The sequence below is a fragment of the Pomacea canaliculata genome, linkage group LG8 (assembly GCF_003073045.1).
Source record: "Pomacea canaliculata isolate SZHN2017 linkage group LG8, ASM307304v1, whole genome shotgun sequence".
Lineage (NCBI taxonomy): Eukaryota > Metazoa > Mollusca > Gastropoda > Architaenioglossa > Ampullariidae > Pomacea > Pomacea canaliculata.
The window spans coordinates 23,049,839-23,072,992 of NC_037597.1; the positions used below are offsets into that span (position 1 = coordinate 23,049,839).

The 23,154-nt window shown below is 35.7% G+C and overlaps 2 protein-coding genes and 1 long non-coding RNA gene across 5 annotated transcripts; 1 reads left to right on the forward strand and 2 right to left on the reverse strand.

Annotated features, from left to right (window-relative positions):
• Positions 1-170: 170 nt before the first annotated feature.
• Positions 171-4,487, reverse strand: LOC112571213 (putative D-tyrosyl-tRNA(Tyr) deacylase 2). The gene is made up of 4 exons (XM_025250069.1): positions 4,446-4,487; positions 3,891-4,070; positions 3,586-3,655; positions 171-2,644 (listed from the first exon to the last, which is right to left on the reverse strand). The coding sequence occupies exons 2-4, from the start codon at positions 4,065-4,067 to the stop codon at positions 2,319-2,321; spliced, it is 573 nt and encodes a 190-aa protein (XP_025105854.1). The 5' UTR covers positions 4,068-4,070; positions 4,446-4,487; the 3' UTR covers positions 171-2,318.
• Positions 4,488-4,643: 156 nt separating this feature from the next.
• On the forward strand, positions 4,644-7,466 carry LOC112571214. The gene is made up of 2 exons (XR_003100775.1): positions 4,644-4,793; positions 5,531-7,466. It is a non-coding gene; the product is annotated as an uncharacterized LOC112571214 (long non-coding RNA).
• A 4,589-nt stretch (positions 7,467-12,055) lies between these two features.
• Positions 12,056-21,927, reverse strand: LOC112571212. Of its 3 annotated transcripts, XM_025250065.1 has the most exons (7): positions 21,639-21,927; positions 20,850-21,218; positions 18,694-19,179; positions 16,985-17,534; positions 16,182-16,437; positions 15,032-15,157; positions 12,056-13,284 (listed from the first exon to the last, which is right to left on the reverse strand). In XM_025250065.1, exons 2-7 carry the CDS (start codon positions 20,855-20,857, stop codon positions 13,064-13,066), a joined length of 1,647 nt encoding a protein of 548 aa, XP_025105850.1. In that variant the 5' UTR covers positions 20,858-21,218; positions 21,639-21,927; the 3' UTR covers positions 12,056-13,063. The 3 variants fall into 3 exon arrangements, with proteins under 3 accessions (XP_025105850.1, XP_025105852.1, XP_025105851.1); XM_025250067.1 differs by lacking the exon at positions 20,850-21,218 and having other exon boundaries at positions 12,057-13,284; XM_025250066.1 differs by lacking the exon at positions 21,639-21,927 and having other exon boundaries at positions 12,057-13,284; positions 21,044-21,334.
• Between the last annotated feature and the right edge of the window lie 1,227 nt (positions 21,928-23,154).

Sequence of the window (23,154 nt, forward strand, 5' to 3'; positions counted from 1 at the left end):
CCCTAATACAAAGAAGTCAAAGTTATTTCCATGAGCTACACAATTAAGTTCTGAAAATCACCACTTAGCATCTTTCTCGAAAACTTTGCTTCATATGGCAACTTATGGTCACATTTTCAGAATATTTTATACTTCATACTTTCATACTGTGATCAAGAGGAGTAACTCGATTATGCTTTTTTTTTTAATTGCAGAAACTCATGGGAGGCAATTATAAAATGTTAACCAACTACACAAATCATATCCAAGACCTCTGTGAAACACTGGGTTTATTAAAAATAATACTTTGTGTCTTCATATAAATCTCTGGCATTCATTAATCCTTCCACAACTTATAACTTCTATCAACTTATATCCAAAAAATATGACAAATGTCACAAATCACAAATTTCAAAAATTCAAAAAAATCTCTTGCATAAAATATTGTCAACACAGCCACATCAGCCAAATATTCCCACAGCTCTCATAAACCTCTCATAAATGAGAGTAACATGAACACAGAGACCACTGTCATCACAAGCACACTATCACCCCACCCTCCAGTGCTCAAACATCTGTCCTCAAGAAGACACATAAATAAATTGAGTGACCATTGTCATTTAGATTTCATTCACTACACATAAAAATAATGCATCACCAGTAAAAACAATCATCAGAATAAATATTCTTTTATCATGCTCATCGTATCAATAAACCTGAAGATGCCGACTGGTGGAAATAGACTAATCAGCTGACTGATCATGAAGATCCTAGCTACAGTTACAATCAAACTGTTATTAACATTTTCTGTTATGTTCCCCTCTATGTCTTTCAAGTCTTTGCTACCTCCACTCCCTTGGTGAAGTATTGATAACAAAAGTGAAGCAAAGTGTTCAATCATATGTAGTGTCTATCATTTTAGATAACATCTTGCTTCAGAAGTGTTCAAAAGGGTTTTGTACTCATGCTTTCACAACCAAAACCTAATAAAACATGAAACTTTGCTGACTTTTTAAGATTTCTTCTGTCATTTTATGGATAAGATTTAAACAGGTATACAGCTACATACGGTATTTTGTTTCTTTTTGCTACAAACCTACTTCAACCAATTTAAAGCTACATGTACATAAAGGTTCAGTGAACATAGTGAATCATGTACACTTCAGCTATAATGGCTGCTCCTAAATGCCTTGTAAGTACCAAATTCCTTATCTATTTTTCACACAAGTAAATATATCATGACTTAAAAAAAAAAATGTAGCCTACAAGGTATTTAATGATTAAAACATTTACTATATTCAACAATAAGCACTTTTTCACAGTTAAGAATAAATAAATAAATATTAAAATTAAAGTTATAGAAACAAATTAAAAATAGTGTGTAGATAAGGATTTCATAGATGTGACCTACAGATAAGTCCATAAATATAAGCAAACAATTTAACAAAAAAAAAAAATACTTCTAAACATTAAATCTCTTTACACTTTAGTCAAATCCTTTCTTTCAACATGACATCAAATGTTGTTTACAATTCCTTACTAAATTTACAAAAAAAAACAACTTTCAAACAAAAGGATATGTTAGTATTAATATCTTAATGTTTTACAGAAAAAGCAAAAACAAAAATCCACAATTTTCTTGGTGCCATAAATACTAATGTGAAAAATTCTTTAAAATGCATAGAACAATGGGACTGATGTAAATTTAGACAATATAGAAGTTATGTACAAGGTAGCTCTGCAAATGAGATTGACCTCATTAGTACCCTGCAAGTTTCATTCCTTGTGTAACTCAACTCCAATTTTGCATTTAAAAAGACATTCATCATACTAAAGCTTAGGTTTAAAAAACATCAATAAAAAAAATCTTTCACTTAAAAAATACTTTTTTAAAGTGAAATCCCATTAAAACATGGCACATTACTTAAGCACATTTTGACAATAACTTCATAAAACCACTTAAATTTAACATAAAAAAAATTACTGCTTATTTGAATACCATACAAATCAACATAAACAAAACTATTTGCACAAATCAAGTATGACTATGAAGACAATTTATCACCACCAAAACCACAAAAAACATATTCTAACAGTTGCTATAAATACTTCTCTTTCTGCACACAAAGTCAAGCAAATATCAAGTATCTTTGTATAGGACTGTCACCACGCAGACAATGAAACAGGAAAAATGAGTACTACTAGCATTTGCGGTCATCACGAGACAAACCACACTAAAATCACCTCAAGCACCACAGGATATAAATGTACATCTTTCTCTCCTTGTGCTCATGACACAGACTTGCATCCATGGTGAAGCAGCATCACTACAAACTCCACTACATTTCAATCAGGTGAGTGTATGGTCCATTAGTTTGACAACTGAACACCTGGCGGTTACCATAGGTCCCATACCTTACTACCGTTCCTGTTGTCTGACATTTGTCATTTCTCTCGTAGGTTTTTCTGAAGATCGACACAAACTCTGAGTACAACTGTAAGCCTTCCTCTTTAGCTATGTTCTTGTGGTACTGCATGACCTTTCCCTTGATTGTGCCACCCAAAGTTGCCTGTGGGATGATGAGAACGTCACCTGGAAGATCCAGTACAGACACCAACTTGCCATCATCACTTTCGCTCAGGCGCACTGTCAGGGCTGTTCGTGCTGCAACAATTGAAAAAAAAACCCAGTTATTTCATTTTATTCAGAAATAAAGAAACTCCCTTAAACACCTTATCTTCCAAAAATTAACAGTGTTGAGGGGCACTCACATTGCTTTGTACTGCAGAAGTTCTGTTATCTTTACTGTGGACAAAACAAAGTCTAGCACATTGTTAAAGGAAAGCTAAAAATAACTATTTTTCAACACTATAAGGCATAGCATTCAACAGGTAAAACCCATTAACACTTAATTATCTTAGAAAATGTCAGATTTATAGTGTTTCATTATACAATGCCCATACCTTTGCCAAAAGTATTATATATATATGTGTGTGCTATGTACTGAGGGGGGGCTGCTCAAAATTGTCCACTGGCGAGGTGTTGTTGCAGCCCTATGCTCCTCGAGGAGTAACAAGGAATAAACTAAATATGCCATGTACAATTTCTGACCCAGGACAACACTGAATTTTCACCAATCACTCTTTATCTTTATGACAAATTGGGCATAATAGTTTGATCTCATCTCTTATTATTGATAGTCATGGATAGTTTTGTAGCAAAAAAGTCTTAGCCTCTAAACCTTCATCCTCATATCCATATATTACATGAACTCTTTATGCTTCAAATCTTTAATCCAGTTTTTCAAAAAGGAGCTTGCACACAGTCAGCCTGAAAAATGTAACAGCCAACTACCTCCAATACAACTGCATAAGTTAACAAGATGATATGAAGAACCAAAAGTGTATAAAATGGTCTCCCCAGAAACTTAGCAATATAATCAAAAACCTAGGTGTGCTGTTCTTGCTTATATTACCTAATCTAAAACACAGTTAATACTAAATCACCTTTTTCATAAACATAAATAATATCCTAATCATCCAATGTACATGCACATAAATCTTACTATTAAATTTGAAAGAATAAGGTACCTTGCAAGCACTCACCCATTTTTTCTGTGAGAGTCTTTGTGGCTCCTCGCAGGAAACAAATATAAATTATCAACCCTCTGCGTATCTGTGCAAACAAAAATAAAAAGAAGTATCTCTTTAAATTATCAGTGATTAAAACAGCTAACCTTTTCTTTATTTTCTTTCCTTTCATCATTCTCTTGGGGCTTCCTGGTACTTTTTTTAATCCTATCTCTCTGTGAGTAAATAAAGCACTGTTAATTTTAACAGTTCCTTATTCATCACAAGAAAAAGAAAAATGAGAAAGTCTTATTCTGAGTACAATGATATCGCTATATTACCTCTACGAACTGCGGTGGTGATCCCTCATCTGGTGGCTGTACCATTAACTGAGCTCCCATACACTGTTGTAACACCATACGTACTCTTGGTCCCTCACCAGGCTGTTCCATAACCATTACTTTAGTTGCAGATACACCCTGCTCCACAAGGCTGTCTGTCTGTGCTGTGGCTTCCATGACCTGTAGGACATCCACCACCACCCCACAAAACCACGAACAAAAGCTTATTTGTAGATGCAGTAACAGTAAGAGTGCGTGATTGATTAACGATTAATACAATTAATTAATGTCACACTTTTTTGTTTCCTTATGTTATCTGACTAATGTAAGACTAAGTATTTAATCAGCCAAACAGATGCTGATGTAAGCGCGCGCGCACACAAACAGCAGCTACCGATCTACAGTACTTCTTATTTATTGTCGCTATATAAGTAATGCAATTCAAAGTAAGAAATGTAATAGAAATGGCTGGAAGTAAAACAGACTGAAAAAATATTGAAAAACAATTGTTCTGTTTTACATAATCGAAGTCTGATAATAGGTTATTGTTTTTACCAAAATCAGTTGAAAGAAACTAGCGTCTGCAATTCCAAGGGAAGCTACTATGAAATACCCGCTTGTATCATGCTAAAATATTTTGTCTTTCGAAATGTCTAAGATTTCTTATAAATTAACAGTAACCATTAACTTTAATTCTGTGCTTCGATATTTTTCGTGGTTATTCGTAATATTAAACTGTTATGGATACCCGCACGCTACCTTCATTTGATGAAGTTGCAAATAATGGCGGCGACCATAGGACACGATCGAAAAAGACAGACTACGGCATCCAGTGACGAAGATGATCCAGTGGAAAGTATGATAAACAAGACAGGCTGCCTTAAGCAACACCACACAGTTCAGGTCTTGTGCATTTTTTTTTAGTAAACTCTATCAATTTGATACTTCAAACCCTGCTTCTATAAAAAAAAAAAAAAAAAAAAAAAAAAAAATCCGTTCTCCCTCAGATATGTCGTCTGCTATTTTACGATAGAAACTGTACGAATTCCGCCTTTTAAGAAAAAAAAACCAAAACATCTAAATAATAACTGGGATCTCTGTCTGGACTTATTTGAACATATATGAAATATCACAGTCCCAGATCGAGCGTAATCTCTCGCTCTCTCTCTCCCTTCCATCTAGAGCTGAAGGTAAAAAGGCTAAAAACGACTGCTATTAGTTACCTATCAGCACATTGGCTAATGGGTTTACCCGATGAGTTGTTCGTTTTTGTTTTTGTTATTGTTTTTTTTTAAGGTGAATAGATAAAATAAGCTGTTTTTTCCCTTTTCTCCTCACTCTCTTTCCTTTTATCTGCATCTTCATTTTTAATTGATCATGTACTGTGCATTACAGAAATCTGTTGGTGCCATATTTATAGAAGAGCTTTTTATTTTCTTCTAGAGAAATATATTTCTTTCATTCAGAAAAAAAATTATATAATACCACACATTTGTGTAACATAAAACATTGGTGCTATCATACCCCTTGCATTAGATGCTTTTAATCCAATGTGCTAACTAGTTAAAGGACTCAAATATGGCTGTGGCTATTTGTATGATTATGTTAACTTTGTAAATATTTGTGTCTTTACTGTCTAGGAATGTATGGCCGAGCACAAAGACTGGCGCAAGTGTCAAGATCACGTGGCAGCTTTTAAGAAATGTATAGAAGAGAGCAGAAGAAAGCCAGCCTCTTGACAACTGTTAAAACATCTCACTTGAATTATCTTAAACACTTTAAGCATAAATTTACTTAAGTCTTATGATCCCATTTTGTTTTGTCAGAAACAGGTTGAACTTGTAATATTGTATGTTGATTACAGATGTGGACAAAAGTCATCTTCCTTCTTAAAGTACAAACACTATAGCAGTAAGCAAAATCAAGGATCTTAATATTAAGATGCAGTTAATTTTACACAATCAAAATACTATGCCGATTGTTATCACATGCTGTATCTTACTCTAAAAGATGCTTCAGATTATTTTGTTTTTATTGTTATCTATCTATATATTGAATTGTTATCACTGCAGTCTGATTACATCTTGTAATTATGATTGACATAACCATGACCCAAAAAAACTGAACTTTTGCATGTAAAATACATTCAGACTTTTGGTGTCACATTGTCATAACTTTTAAAACGTGTATTAGACAAGTCATGGAAACAGCCCTGAGTGCTCTTCTGACTTGTTATACAGACACTTCTGAAAATATCTAAAGTCCTTCATGATGACAGGCATATCCCGTGAGGAGAATTTTTCCACCTCTCATCAAGCCATGCTGTGTACCTGTACGTAGGACAAAAAGATTCATGCTGTCCTTCGTTGTTTTGGCCATGTGACTTCTGTTACTTTGTGTGAATGCATGCAGTTGTCTGAACCATGAAAGTATAAATCTGATATGGGTATGTTGTGGTATTGTTTTGTGCTTTTATATCAAGTTGCCCGAAATTACCCTCTGGGATATTAAAGTGTAATTTTATATTGTTTGGCTGGTGGTTTCCTAGTTCTAGACTTATCCAAGATCGTGATCAGAAAACTCTCTCTGTCCACCCGGCGGATTGGTACTTGTCAAAGAATGTGAAATTCTTTCACCCTCTGCTGTGCTCAACACAGTAAATCACTTACCTCCCTTTTCACTTTTGCCTCTAAACTGACTTGATGCTTACAATAGTCTCTTAATATATGATTGGTTGGTTCCCACCTATGCACAGGTCCAAAACTCTGTTCAAGACCCATATACAGAATAACCACAAAATATAGTATAACAATATGATGAACTAGAATGAAGATATTTCATTTATCATAAATTCAGGTTTAAAATGCATTATAAATTTTTGACAACATCGTGGCTTTTTAATCTTTTTTTAATATCCTAAAAAAACGGCATTACCAAGGAGTTGACAAGTCATGTCATGATTGTGTTAAAGCTTTTCTGAATTTTTTAAAAGGTATTTTTGAAGCCCATTGTGTAACATGTGGCTCACTGTATTAGTGTCTTATCATTTATATAATTATGCCCATTTTCATTCTCTTTGTATGTCATAACTCAAGATTTTTTTATAGCTTCAAAGTAATGATGCAACATTTGTAACTCACTGTGCTTTTTAGGTTTGGCACACAAGTCTAGAAATATAAACTAGTGTGCAAGAGTAATTCGACAGAAAAGCACCTTTCAGAATCTTTAGATTTGATATCAGTAAAATTGATCACTAAAGATTTCTTTGTATTGTATAATAGGTTCCTTATAGCATTCTTGCTTGTTCTTACAGTATTTTCTGCAAAGTAGAACTAAGGGTGAATTTCTCCTGCTACCAGTAAACATACAAATATTAATTTTAACTCTTTAAGCAATCTCATGCAAGTATCAACAGTTTGTCTGTGCTTTATTCTTCTGTAGCATGCAAGATATTGCAATAGCAGCAAATATACATATCAATTTTTACAAGTTTTTCATCTACAATGAAACTGATGATAAATGTTTTGTCTGTTAAAAGTGTTACAACATAAAAAGGAATTTAAAAACAAACCAAAAGAGAAACACTAGCATCATTCTGAGGCCAAATTATGTCCCAAGCAACTGACAGGAAAACATTTTCAAACTGCTCAGATGAACAGGAAACCAAATGTTAAAAAAGTATTGTGAATAAGGTTTTAACTTTCATTGCATCCTCTGTTTTAACAGTAGACAGTTTGCAGTAACAGGAAACTGTGTAATGTCCCTTTTACTCAGCTAATGCATATCTTTTTAAGCACCACAAGAAATGTATCACACAAATCCAATGAGGTAATTTACACACTTGTAAAGCGCTTTCCCTTTCCTAAATGAGATGAGACATTAAATATATTGTGCTATAATCATATTGTATATTTCAAACATTACAAATTTGTGCATACCACAAAACCCAGTTATTCCAGCTCCACAAAATCTTCTGCTTCTTTCTACTATGCCAAAGTTTCAGGAACAGTCTGAATTTCTACACGCCATTTTTGGCTTGCAAGCTTATTTACAGAAAATTGTAAGATCTACATATCATTTCAGAATATAGGTTCCTTATCCACTGGTTGTGGAAGCTCAGTGATGTTGGAAAGTTGCTGTTTTAAGTCCTACTCGGGCCTCCCTCTAATTATACAGCAGAAATGAAAACCCAACATACCTATGGGACTCTTTATAAACATGGACCAGGGGTTTGGGTCAATCACAGGAAAACAATGCAGTCATCAGTGAATGAATTCAGGAAGGCTAAGGACAGTAGAATAAAGAATTCAGGCTTCATTTTCAACACAGTGTGCCTTAGACTATGACCAACTACAAACATTTGTACATAAGGCATTAAAATTTTTTCTCAACATTTGGAAATTAAAAAAAATGGTTGTAACAATGTAGATGGTAATTTAAATTATACTTGTTCCAGAATTTTTTTCATATAATTGATAACATAATAATAAGCAGCTAACATAGTGTGTTGCTCATCATGCTTTGTTTGGCTACACAGAGGTTAAAAATTGTTGCTGTGCCCAAAATATGGCATGGATGAAGCAGATTTGATTTGGTCCTGTGACTGCTTAAACTTACATCAAAACTCAAATGACAAAGAGAGATACACCACACCTGCTCTCAATACATTATTTTCATTGGCGCTATATAGTGTAGTACACAGTGTATAATACTTTTATCATTACTTAATTTTACTTGTCAATAAATATGAAGTTTATTATCTGCCTTTATGCCAGCATCTTTCAGCCTTTTATGTTCTTGCATACTCAAAAAGCTGTCAATGACTCAACAAGTTAAGAGTACACACATTTCAGCCCTAAATAAGGTGTTCTGCTCCATGATGGATTTCCCTCATCAGTAAACAAAGATAATCAAGCACAACAAGGCAAACACTGATAGCACCCAGTATAAATGCATCCTTTATAAACAGCCATGGTCCTGTTCTCAGAAGTGCATTTCATCATACCGCCATCCTCATGATTGGACAATTTTTGTGAAGTATTGATATTCTTCCCACCCAAGATTTTTTCCACAATCTTTAAAAAGAGTATCTGAATAACTCTCAGCTATAGACAAGAGTATGCGAATAAGCTATACACGAGCTATATTCACTTTCATCCCATTTTCATCACTTTTCATCAGACTGGTCAAGCTGTTCTGCCATTGATAAGCTTGGCAAATCCTCTGCAAGGACAGACCACTTTGCTACAAGAATTTTAATACTTGAACATTTTTAATTACTTCATTCATTATTATGCAACATTAGGGAACACATGCCAATGTGGCAAATTATACATCACAAATCTTGAGAAAATGCTGTTAAATCATGCCAGATACACTGAGATAAGTAAAAAGCATGATCGAATTACGTAATGAAATATCAGTGAAGAAACAGAAATATTCTTAATGAAATAGTCTATAATTCTGCATTATTTTCTGCATGCTGCAAGCATATATCCAATGCTGTGCACACTATCAAGTATGAGATCTACACACAAAGACTTTAAAAGTTTTGTTACAATTTATAGCTTGCTTACCCATGATCCCAAAATATGGCATAAAAGCACAACCGCAAAGCAACCGGAATGTAATGAATCAAACTGTTTAAAGTACATACAAAAATTATCAACAATTTTGGACTTTCACATACACAAATATATATGTATATAATAGATATTCCAGTAAACCCAAGGCAAAAAGACTAACCCATTAACTGGCAAACATCATGCACATAGTTTGATTTTTTTTTTCCACTGACAAGACTGGAGTGATATCATTTGAAAAATGTCTAAAATCCTAACCATCTTAGCTACCATACTCAAATCATTCCAAAATCATGTGACACGAAACAACCGCTTTATGCTTTAGATGAGACGCATTAAGATTCTCAGAAGTAATGAAGACTATTAGCTATTTATGTGACTGAACATCCTATGATAACAACATGACTGTTTAAAATCAAATATAAACACAAATCAAAATATGACAGGGACAGAAAAATATAAACAATCTTCTACTAAGCAAGGCATTGCCTATGCTTGCAATACATAAATGACAACAATCTTTTTGATATTAATCATATGTAGCCTTCCCACACTAAACACAGCTATCATTTTAAGTGAACACATTGTGCTCCCAAAGCCTATTGAAGCTAAAATATGCTGAAATAAACCAATGAGATTATGAAGAACATAACTTTATCACAGTGACATAAACTGTCCATCTCCACCACATTAAGACTCAAACTGAAATACTCAGTTGTAGCAGCAGAGCTCTATATTACAAACTGCTTTGTTCTTTCAGGAGAAAAAGAAGAACAACTTTTGGCTATTTACAACAATCATCACAGTTTTCAGTTAACACTGACAATCAATGAAATGTCTGAAATCTCAGTGTTAAATTGTTCTTTGCTGAAATATAGTATCTGAGAAATTCATCAAAGAATAACAGCTGATATCAAAACCAACATGGTCCAAAAATACCATCAGTGTTCAAATTTCTTCATAATAATTATAACATTGAACATCCGGTATAGCAGGGAGATGCAATGCAAAAATATGCATTCTTCTTCATATTATTATTAACTGACAATGCCAGGGGTCTCGAGATCATTATAACAATTTTGCTTTAAAATATTTAAAAGCATGAAGAATGGCCATTATTCTAATTCCTGACAAAATCAATAACACCGAAACAAGAACAGTTAACTTTTTGACTGCTGGTATTCTGTTACTTTGCCAGGAAAGCTAGCATATACTAAACCTGCTAACAATGCATTTTAAATTGTTTCTTAATAGATGTTTGTCACACTAGATACATGCCTGAAAACCTGGTAAGTTAAGTGAGATCTACAACCACCTTCAAAACAAATATCTAGGATAAATCACCAGTAAGGGTTATCACATACAAATTTTCACAAAGCCCACACACAACGATAGTGCTTGCTTGACATTTTTGATTTGCATTTTTGTTTGTGAACTACCATATTATTGTATGCTAAAGATTTAACCAAACTCAACACTATTTATAATATGTTAGAATTTTTCACAAAAGGAGCTTTAGATTTTGAACGCTTTATTTTCAACTCACTAGGTTTGTCTTTTAGATCCACTTAATATATATTTGTATCTCCATATTTAATATTTGACGAGTCAGTTTTCAGCCAGATCTCAAAATCTTAACATTTCAACAATGTAAAAATCAGTCAGTATTTCAACAGGTTCCCAGTCACTTAATCCCCAGACACTTCATCCCCGACACTTCATCCCCGACACTTCATCCCCGAGACATTTAATCCCTAAGCACTTCATCCCCAGACACTTCATCCCTAAACTAAATTCTTAACTATAAAAATTATGAAGTCAGCGAAAAATTTTATTGAAATTTATTAATTAATCATACTTAATTGAAATTCAAATAATTCAAATTCAAATCATGCTATTAACTTCAACGTCATTTGAACATCTACAACATTAGTTAAAATTCATATAAGCAAGTAAATGTAATGTTCTTCAACAATATGATATGAAAATTGTTCTTGAGTGTTCGCGAGGTAATTGCTGTTAATCAATATGAAAGGTAAGCTAATGATCGGAGGTACAGAAGACGATCCGTTGACTCATATCTCTCAACAATGTTGCTAATTCTCCTGGCTAACTCAGCGTATTTCTTCTTTGCACGTTTCTCTGTGCCGGCGCATGATTGTAGAACAGACGCCTTGTGTAGCTGACAATCCTTACGTAGACCATCAAGGAATTCGAAGGAATCGACGATGTCTTCCTCACATACATAGGCCAGTGCTGGGAGACATCTGACCATTCCACGTAACTCGTCGTCTTCGTCATAGTCACTTCTCATCCCCAGTTCAGAGACTTTGCGTAATACCGCTTGACTTAAGTGAAAGTAACAGCCCGTTACTTTACATGACTGAAACTTCTCTCTAAAAGCGGTCATCGCAGCTTTCTCAAAGTCTGTTACTATTGTCTCTGGAGCTGCATTAGGCACTAGCTCTCTAACTGCACCCAACAATCTATTATAGGTTGCTCTTGATTTGTCCTGAAGAGGAAGTGTCGGGGATTAAATGTCTCGGGGATGAAGTGTCTCGGGGATGAAGTGTCGGGGATGAAGTGTCGGGGATGAAGTGTCTGGGATGAAGTGTCTGGGGATTAAATGTCTCGGGGATGAAGTGTCGGGGATGAAGTGTCGGGGATGAAGTGTCTGGGGATTAAGTGACCGGACACCATTTCAACACATTCTGTTGCAGCTCTTTAAATTTTGATGTTAAAGTGTAATCATCTGTGTGAACAATAATAATCATACAAGCAGTAATCAATGAACTCCTGTCAAAATAAATAAATAAAAAGTAAAACAAAAATCTGGACAGATCAAGTACTGGGCGATAAATTTTCCTTCTGATCAATGCACTTTTAAAACAAGATTTAAAACATATAGGATCTCCTTCCCTCACATTAACACAGACAACATGTATTCATTTCAGTCTGTAAGCTAATAACCACTGCTAACATTATACACATGAATCCTGAAACTTTATCTTTTTTGTTTTTGTTATCTACATTTTTTGTTTTTGCTGCGCAATGAGCATTCTTCTGAATGGATACCTGCGCATTACAAATAGACATCATCATCATCATCCTGCAAGAACTAATTCACACAAGAAATCTACCCAGTCATCTCAAATAGTGAACTGAAAAGTGACCATGACAAACTTTGCACCTATCATGGTAAGAAAATCAAATTTCTTTAAAGTTCTTTTTATGTAAAGTATTTACACATTATCAAAATTAAAATTCCTTAACCAGTTATGCTTACATTGTAAAAATAATAGGTCAGCCGGTGGGGGTATTTTGTTCAATTTGATCATTTCTCAATAACATCTCCAACGATCACGTTGTAATGAAATTGGAAACGACAAATGTTATTGGTATCTTCATTCATCTTTACTTTTGCAGGAAGACTTTGAACACTCCACAAGACTATAACTTTGAGCATAGTACTAATGCAAAATTATAATACTTTTCACTAAAATTATCGCAATCATACTTTTAAAAGAAAAAGATGACGGTGAGCTCTGACAAGAATTTTACAAGGTAGGGGAGGGAAACAGGGACAAACAGCTAATCGCTATCATCATCACTGGAAAACTTATTTCTGTAACCTGTATTAAGCACGCCATTGCTTGAAACTGTTGCACTGTTCCTTGTACTATTGTTGCTTTCAGCTTTATCTTTGAGAGTGTCTCCATTCATGTGGACTCCACTTTCACTTTCTGTATCCTCTGGCTTCTTGCCCTTTTCTCTTAAAAAAAGTGTTGTCTCTTGGATATCTTCAAGTAGTCCTGTGCAGCAATAACAAACAGGTAACGAAATAGGATGAAATTGAAGACATACTTGTGATCCTAGCCTTCAGAGGTTTGAGGAGCATTATCAAAGATCGTTCATATTGAACTTTATTTATAAAAACAATACACTCATGTCCAGTCCTATAACTTTTAAGCATATGAGTCAACTTTGACCAGTTATGTAAGTGTCCCAGACAAAATAGATAACCCTTTTTTTTTTCAATTCTCTGACACTGACATACAAACTTTCTTATCAATGTCACAAAAAACTTACTTTCCTTTAGTCTTTTATTTTTAAAATACAGTCGAACTTCTGTAATTTGACCTTCCATAAGTCAAAATTCTCTCGAATTTTAAACATCAATTGGTTGGTTTCCCATTATAGCTATGCATATTCAACTTCCGTAGCTTGAACTGGCCTAGCCAAAAACTTCCACAACTCAAATAATTTTAAGCTGGTCATCATGTTGAAACAATATGAAAATAAGTCGGAAAGTGTAAAATCGTGTACTCCTCTCCCACTGACCCTGCGCTCCCATATTCTCCTTTCTGTATAGAAAACATGTGCAATCAGGGCTTCTGCTAAGGCTAAATTCTTTGGGGTCCCAGGGACCCCTTCTTCAGATTTTTTTTCGCCCAGATTTGAAGGGGACCCCATTGACGAAAATTGAAGGGGTCCTCCGAACTTTTAATGCATACTGTACGCAATTTTTTGCGTAAGCAGAAGCCCTGTGCAATAAGCGTGGCTCTGACTCTGCAGGGTGGCGGAGTATCTTTAAAAGAATGACAAGAAATGAACATTTGGTTGAAATTAATTATCCACAGAGAAAAAATTTTCTTTCTTTGACGAACTTCCTTCATTCAAACCTTCCGTAACTCGATTTTTTTTTTTTTCATTGGTCCCTTGAAGCTTCAACTTATAGAAGTTCAACTGTAGACAAAAACCAACTAAACCTTAAAACTTGAATGTGGCCTGAATGGAAGTAGACTGAATGGTTACTACTGAACAATCTTAAAGCATTTTCCACTTCAAATGCCTAGCCTATTATTTTCCTGTTTCTCAAGAATATTTCTATAAAAATATATCTTTTGTTCAGCATTGGAGTCAGAGTGCTGTCGGTATTGGTCTTTAAAGACTACAAAAAAAAAACTAAAATTTGATTTTGTGACTTACTAAAAAATCAATTGCATCCAGGCTAAACAAGAAAATGCGACTACTTGAAAAACATACCCCTCAATTTTATTTAATATGACATAATAGAAAACACTCAAGCATTATCTAGAGATTCCTACTTTACAAAAAAAAAATACCATGATTTACTGCTAGGGTAAACACTGCTCCCATTCCTCCCCAAAGCGCTGGGTATATGCAAGGGAGAGTGAGTGTGCATGTGGAGAGTGACCTTGGTGATGTGAATGTATTTATTATTCCTGTTGACTGGCACACTAATGTTTAGGTTTTGATCTCTCATGATCCTGAACATTTGTGGTGAATCTACTTTCAATTTCCCCTCAGTTTGAAAAGGTCATTGACCCATGAAATAAACAGTTCATTTATTTTCGATGTAAAGTCTACTTCGAGGACTTGCATAATAGCTAGCGTAACAGGCTTTACACGGACAAATAACCTATTCAAACACTTCCTTATAGCTTGGCTGCTGCTACAATGTTTCAACACTGAATGCTTATATTAACACACCAAGACAAAGCATACCACTGGCTTCAACAGCAAAATGTCACTTACCTGTGATTTCAAGGTCATACACAGGTAAAGGACGTTCTCCATTAACCATGAAGAGAACCGAACGTGATGGCCAAAAGAGGTGGATGATTACAGCATAGGCCAGAATGTCCACAGCATAGTTAATACCTGTGACAAATACTCGCTCTATATATCAGAGTAATAACTCATAGTACAGAAATACAAATATATTGCCATGTCACACTGCATGTTTAAGAATGACTATCAATGGCATCACTGAACAGCAGGAAAAGCAGAGTGAAATGAGGAACAACACATTGCTTTTTATCCAGCAGTGTATATAGTACAGTATAGTGTAAATCATCTTTATTTTACTTATCTTTCCTTATGATAAATTACATTAATATCCAAGCATCAAAATAAAGCGGTTAAACTATTATTTCTAACTTGTATACTTTCAAGAAAATTGTGAGATGATTTTTTTAAATAATGATATATCTACATTCATCCCTTTATTCTGGTGATTGGCCTGTTCCAGTAGTTGTGGGGGAACTAAACAAAGGCAGTAGCTGACAAGGCTCTATGTTGAGTGCTCATGGTATGGCCAGGCTATTCCTTTATGTGTGCCAGCCAGATTTTTTTTTTTTTAATGTCTGCATCATTGTCAACCAGTTTAAGCTTGTGCTTCTTCCTAAAAGTGATTCCTTAGATGGTGACTATGCTCTGTACATATCTGTGGATCTTATGTTCCATGTAGATCTGAAGCAGTTTCCTTTGCTACTTGGTTTAGCATTCTTGGAGTTTTCTTTCTATGTCAACAAGCAGAGTCTAAAGCTCTTGTGATAAGAACCATGAGAGACTCAAACAGTTGGTGCCTGGTATAGCAAACCCGGTCACTGTTGTGCCAAATCCTGTTCAGCCCTGGCCATTGCTGTTTTGTTCCTATTTTTTAGCCAGAGCTTTGGTTTGCTATCACTGTTAATTTTAACCATGCTTTTGCCCCAGTCAGTCAATTGTAATATTTTTAATATAATTGTAATATAAATTAATGGTGATAAATTGTTAATAATAATATAATTAACAGTATTATGTTATTTCAACGTAAGACACACCTAACTATATTAATTCATAAAACATACTATCAGTACTATATATGCTATTCTGCGCTATTTGAGTACATCCCTAGACTCACTAAGAACAGTCTTGTATCGCCACAGAGCAGAAATCTGTGTACTAATTGCCACAAGAACTGGTAGGTAGATGAACCAGACTAGAAAGAATGCCCCGAAGTGTTGGATGAAGTTCAGATCGTCGTTGTTAGTCATGTGGTATGTCCACCTCAATTCCACAAAAAACCACACCATCACCAGCAGTCGGAAAGCTAGTGTGGCATATCCAGGCCATGTTTGCCATTCATCAGTGTTGGAAATGATGTTATCAATCTCCACCTACACACATGAATGTTCATCATTTGTCAAAACTATCTATAAAACTGCATTATTATTTTAAATACACAACTAATGCACAGAAGGCTGCACACATACTACACACACCCACACATATAAATACTTTGTGAAATGTAGTATACAACCAAGGGTTACATTATATAAGAACTATAGGAAAGCAAGCAAAGAAATAAATGCCTAAGCATGATGACATGATGTATTAATATTAAATGTTAACAGCAATAATGCAGCAATAGCACACAAAACAATGTTCACGAACAAAATTAATTTTGCACTATATTTTATTAACTCATAAATTATGCTAGACAGATTATTTTCTAGAACAAAGAATGAAACAGTTACTAATAGTAAATAAACAGAGAGTTAAATAAAAGAAAATGATGTTCGTCTTACTGTATATTACTGTGTCAGACATCAATAAGGATTATAAAATAACTAAATATTAACCTAAGCCCAAGCAATTTTAAAAATTACATCATGAAAATCTGTCTTATATGTGCCTTTAAACTAGTGCCAATCTTATGCTTACCAGGTTCCATATGTAAAGAAACAGGTTCAACACAGTGTAGGCACCACAGATCCCAAGGAGAACAAACTTCCACTTCAGTTCATTTGTGGTGATGGCCCATCCTTTTGCCAGCAGAAGGAGGAACATCATGAACAGACACTGCACCACAATATCTGCAAGAGTCCCCACTTTACTCATCCACCCCACACCTTGCCCATTGAAGGCAAAGACTGTCACATGGATCAAGTTCAACAATGTGCTCAGCAACTCACCACCAATGATCACCGTCAATAGTTTGGTGATCAGGTGCCTTTGCTTGAAGAAGGCATATGACCACAACAACGTTAGAAGCAAACACAGTAAAAAGGCCACAAGGTGAATTTCAAAAACATCATGAAACTCGAAGGAGAACTGGTGTTCAAATGGATTAAGACCTCTACTTGAAGGATTTCCATTGACAAGCCAAATGTCATATTCAATCAAAATCTCTTCTTTCATTGCCTGTGGTACCCACTTGCACACATTGTTGGTACGATTTCGCCAGCATGATGCAATGCTTATGTACCAAAATCTGAAAATCATAAACCAATTTAAGAGTTACAAAAATATACAAGGACCAAAAAACCCCAAAGGATGCATACCTGCCCAAGTCCACAGATAATAACAAATACAATCCTATACATGCGCATGCACATACACATATGACAATACACATAAGTGAATCTGTCAGCTACGTGGCCACTAATTCAAGACAGTCCCTAAAAATTTCAACATTATATATATATAAAAGCAAACCAGCTTTTTTTATTTTTTACATTACCATTTACTACATGAGAAAGTTCTCCTCCATTTTTTAAAACTGATTTATGTAAGCCAAAAAATATAACCTGACCATATCATTTTTTTCATGTGATAAAACTTTGAAGATTAAGTAGCAGTAAAGAATGTTTTTGTTTTGTTTTTGTCTCTGTAATGTTTGCTGTTCTTTCCCTGTTTCATCTTACAATATGCCTCTACAAACATCTAAAAAATAAATACTAGTTATTACCTACTATTATTTTAATACCTTTAAGCATTCCTCTACACTGCTTTTTATCCAATATGAAACTGTTTAAAAAAATTAGTGAATGCAATTTTGTCCTAGTGATTGGCTTAGGATCAGCCCAAATACTATTTCCCCAAATATATGTTAATACCCCACTTCTATTTTCAGATTATGCTCTTATAAACATCCCCATACACAGAAAGTCAACAACGCACTAGATAGTGCGTGGTTATGTTTACGTTGTGAAGGTTTCAGCCAATGCGAGAGGTGGGACCATATGTTAATTAGGTGCATCTGTGGACAAATGTTATGTCATGATTTTGACCTCTTCCTGATTCCTGTACATGGCGGTTTTTTGTAAGGCGTATATCTCGTGAACAGAAGGTATTCACCCAAATTTTAAGAAATCGTATCTTCTGATCTTTACCCAATCATTTGAAAAAAATGTGCACCTCAATTAGTCCTTGAAGATATGAAACGAACTTCGTGCACCAGAATACCACTCTCTTAATATGTGTCAAAGTAATGCATAGAAACTATTGTAATTAATCGAGTCTAATGAATTTCTAAGTGAGATACAGCATATCATCTTTTTCCAATATTAATTTTGGCGAAAGTTAACATTGCAACATAATACACAGCTAGTCATAACACTCGTAACTAGTTACCACGAATAAAGTCCTACCTAGGTTGCTGGGTATCTCTCACTTTGTAAGTAAACTGGTAGCCTGGTATAACATTTGCTGGATTATCTTCATCTGAGCACAACTGATTTCTTGGGCATGGGATAGCCCGTAAAAAATCTTCGACACCGTCTTTATTACACACGTAATCAAAAGCAATCTGGTCAATCTTCTTGAACACCATTGGACACACTTTGTCGAGTGATCGAGTTCTGTTCCCATAAAAATCCATAAAATATTCACTGTCAACGACTACCAGAGTTAACTCTTCACGATGTACGCTTAAATCCTTAGCTGTTATACTGCCATAAATAAATCCTTGTGTTTCTTCTAATCTCTGAGGATTTGTCTTTTGGAAGCCAAATTTCGCTAAGAACAGGAAGAAATCCTTGGAGCTCCATGTCCCTTGTAAGCGAAGAGTGTTCACAAAAGGGAATCCAAACAGAAGACAGAAAAATGATCCTAGGAAAGTTGTCCTCATTCTGAAACTGAAAAAGTGTTCGATTTCATGACAAATTCTTCCTTTTATGACACACTAGCACATAGACATGTGTTACAAGATCATATCAACCATTTTACATTTTGTCACGTGACAATGTACATCCGGTCGTCTGCTAGCGACCACGTCCGTGTGTGTGTAGGACATTTCGACCACAGGGGCTTACAAAGCACTTGGATGATTGTCACCATTATGTTTTATTAACTTTAAGGGCTTTGACGGCACATTCCAGTTTCCACGTATAAAGAAATATAACGAAATACATAATTAATGTCCGTGTGCATCATGACAACAAAATAAGACCCCCAAACAAGTTTTAAAAAATATTTTTAGAAACATATATATTTTTTAAACCAACTCAAAGGGTAAATTAATTTTGTTCCTTAGGTCTCGAGACTTTCATTAGTACATATAACTTAAAATATATATGAGTGAGTGGTACTCTCAGAAATATTTTATAATTAATTAATTGTGACGATCAGATTTTCAATTGCTTGAGAGAGTGCCACTCACTTTTTAAGTTGTATGTATCAAAGAAAATCCCGAGACCTAAGGAAAAAATATTTTACTCTTTTTAGTGCATTTTAAATAACTTACAGTGTGTTTCTAAAAATATACCCTTTACTTATTTTATTTTAAACATTTTAGTTCTAATTCGGCCTATATATAAGTCCTCATCTGAGAAAATCATAGTGTGAACAAAAAAGCTGAAAGAAACTTTCTGCACAATACTTTTTAATTTAACATGATCGCTTAATTGATCTTAGATTATTTTTCTAAGCTGACCAACACTTTTGGACAACGTGACACGCATGCACGGTTCTGCACGCAAGAGTTTTTTACGTTTCCCATGGGTTTTGTCGTTATAGCTCTAAGGGGAAAGTGTTTGTTTGTTTAAATATAATCATACAATCATTGCATGTTTGAATTTTGTTATCGACCTACTCGTTTTACCATGGACGTAGATAGGATATTATAGTTCGTGGTTTTACATTTGTGACTCAGAGACGTTATATGCTTTAACGTCTCTGTGTGACTTTATTCCCAATTAAATTGTTTTATGACGAAGTAGGGGAAATAACTATAATTTACTAGTTTGAAAGTAACAGTTACCTATCTCCCCTTATTCAGCATGTACGTTCTAGCTCGTACTAAACAAAAAATATTATTTTATTACTTGTGGACTGCTGGAAATTATTTAATAGAGCACTGTCACTGGAAATAAGTAATTGGTGAAATTTCATATTTCTGGAACGATGGAAAGTAGGTGAAAAATCGATTACAAAATTCGATGGACAGACGCCCGTCAAGACAAGGATAGGGATATAAAGGTGTGTAAAAAAAAGTATTCTTTGTTTCATGATTTTGGAATATAGGCAATATCTGTAACTATACCTTTCGTGGAAAATAGACTGCTATATAATGTGGTTAAAGAAAAAACAAACCTGCACTTAATAGCGACTGTAGTCGGATGGCGATGAAATGACCGAGAAAAGTACAGATTGAGAAATGTGCATGTTCAATATCAGCCTTCTGCCTATCTTTCTAAACACAGAGGAAAATTGATGTCCCCATAGAGCTCCTTCTAAAAACAAGGTCAAACATACACTCACATGTAAGCAAGGACACACAGAATTACGTTCAAAGAAACCGACTTACTGACGCATGGGCAGACTGTGGTGGTTCAAGAGACAAACTCTCTTACATCAGTTCATCCTCAGGTGTCACTAACAGTCTTCCAGCAGCCAAGTATGGAATCAACAGTTGACGTAACAACTGCTTTTCCAGATGACAAGGCGTCACGGTTAGAAGAATGTCCAGACGGCCATCAAACATTTCGAGTCACGACTCACCTGGCTCACGACGACAACAGCGTCTCCAAAGCTCGACCGCAGACGATAGGACACAGCACGGTGTATATACCTATGTATATCTCTCCCACGTCAGGTGTCTCTCCCGCGACAAACCTTCACAAGTCCGCTGGAGCTCACATTTACAAGCACCATCTGTGGCCACCACCAGGTACATCTGCAGCAATTACCAATTATCGCAGTGGACGCTTCGCTTGCTTACCTGAAGCTACCACAGAACGGTGGTGACAGTGATGACACCTGTCCACGTTGACGGCACCTGGCTGGGTTTTTTTTCCCCACTTTCGGCATTCAGATATATGGCGTTTGGGCTGTTTAGATTGCTCATGTGTGCAAAAACGAAACAAAAAAAAAAAAAAAAAAAAAAACCGGTGGGTTTACTGCTGTGCAATGGGGGAAAAAAAATTTCTCTGCATGTTGATGTCACATGCCCCGAGTTTTCAGAGAGCGCCAAGAGAGCATGCAATGTTATGCTCTTGAAACAAATACAATTTTTGTTTGACGCGCATTAAACGTTGGTGAATTTTGTTTTGTGATGATGATGCTTATTATTTATTATTATTGCAGCAAAACTGACCTTGTACATTGCACTCGATCACACAAGAGACACGACCACCGCTCACAAAAGAGTGCCTCACAAAGGATGTTCAGGCTTCATGACCTCCAGATAAAGAAAAAAAAGAGAAATGACAGCTGTGCGTGTGCTGTTATGTGCAGTAGCAGCCATATGAAAAACATAAAAAAGAAAACTCTGATCGATTCACGTTAGATATAAAGAAGTGGAGCGTGTTGACAGCAGTGCCTCCATGTGTTCTGTCGACAGTGTTATATCTTAATTGTTTCTTCACATTAACAAACACTATAAGTGTAGAAACAGGTGGCAGGACATCGACCAACACCACAACAGTCCTTGTGTGTGTATCAGAGCTTTAATTAAAGCTGCCACTGTGTACACAACCCTGTGAGTATGTGGAGCTTCACGGTCATTTGTGTGGGCAACTAGAGCTTTGCACTCGTCATTGTCTGGGAAGGGTAGGGGAGAGATTTTCAATCCTCGTTGTGTGTGTATCAGGATGTGCATCAGGCTCAATCACCAGGTATTCGCTATAGTCTTCTCCAGTTTCCTTTGTCATGGACACACAGCCGGCTATAAGGCTATATAACCGGTAATGGTTCTTCGTTGGAAAACGCTGATCACCTACCCAGAAGCAGTATATCTTTTTGAGCTCACCGGTAAATGTAGATTCTTTAAATTATTGTTGGTATTGTTCGTTAATAAAGTCCTTAGATAGAAGTAAGAAGTGCCAATCAACCAGAAATGAATTAAGACATAATTAACAAAACCACATATATATATTTTAAGGTGACCAGAATTTTTTGGGCCAATCCGGGGACATGGGGTGGGGTGGGGTGTGGGGCTAGAGTAGTGTAGATTACACTTCTCGAGAAGAAAATACTACATCAGCAACATTTCTGTGTGATAGCTAAGAATAGGGTTTTTTTCAGATGATCCTAGTTGTGTGCTAACCAGGTAATTTATCAAAAGAAATCAGTCTGTGTTGGTGGCGCAGTATCGCACATGGCAAGGACAGCATGAATTATTGCCAGACTGCTTAGAAAGCATCGCTCTTCAGACCTCAGACTAAAGAACTCTCGTCAGCAGGATGCACAAGAGCAAAGACCAGAGATTATAGAAATCTGTGCACACAAACTTGCAGGATGGAGTGTACATGCTGTATGTTTGCGTGGGTGAGCACATCTCTATGCATTCTCAATTGTCCAATGATAATATGATGACATATTCCAATCATTTAATCAACCATGAGATAATTTCAGTTCAGTTATGCCCTTCGCCCCTCCTGGTGCATAGGCCATCGACGACCGCCCTCCAACGCCTCCTGTCCTGGGCTACCGTCACCAGCTGACCCCATCCAGATCCGGTGAGCTTGGTGTCGGCGGCGAGGTCCCGTCTCCAGGTGTTTCTCGGCCTTCCTCGCTTTCTCTTTCCCTGGGGGTTCCACGTCAGCGACTGTCCTGTGACGTTGGATGTTGGTTTCCTTAGGGTGTGTCCTAGCCAACCCCATCTTCTCCGC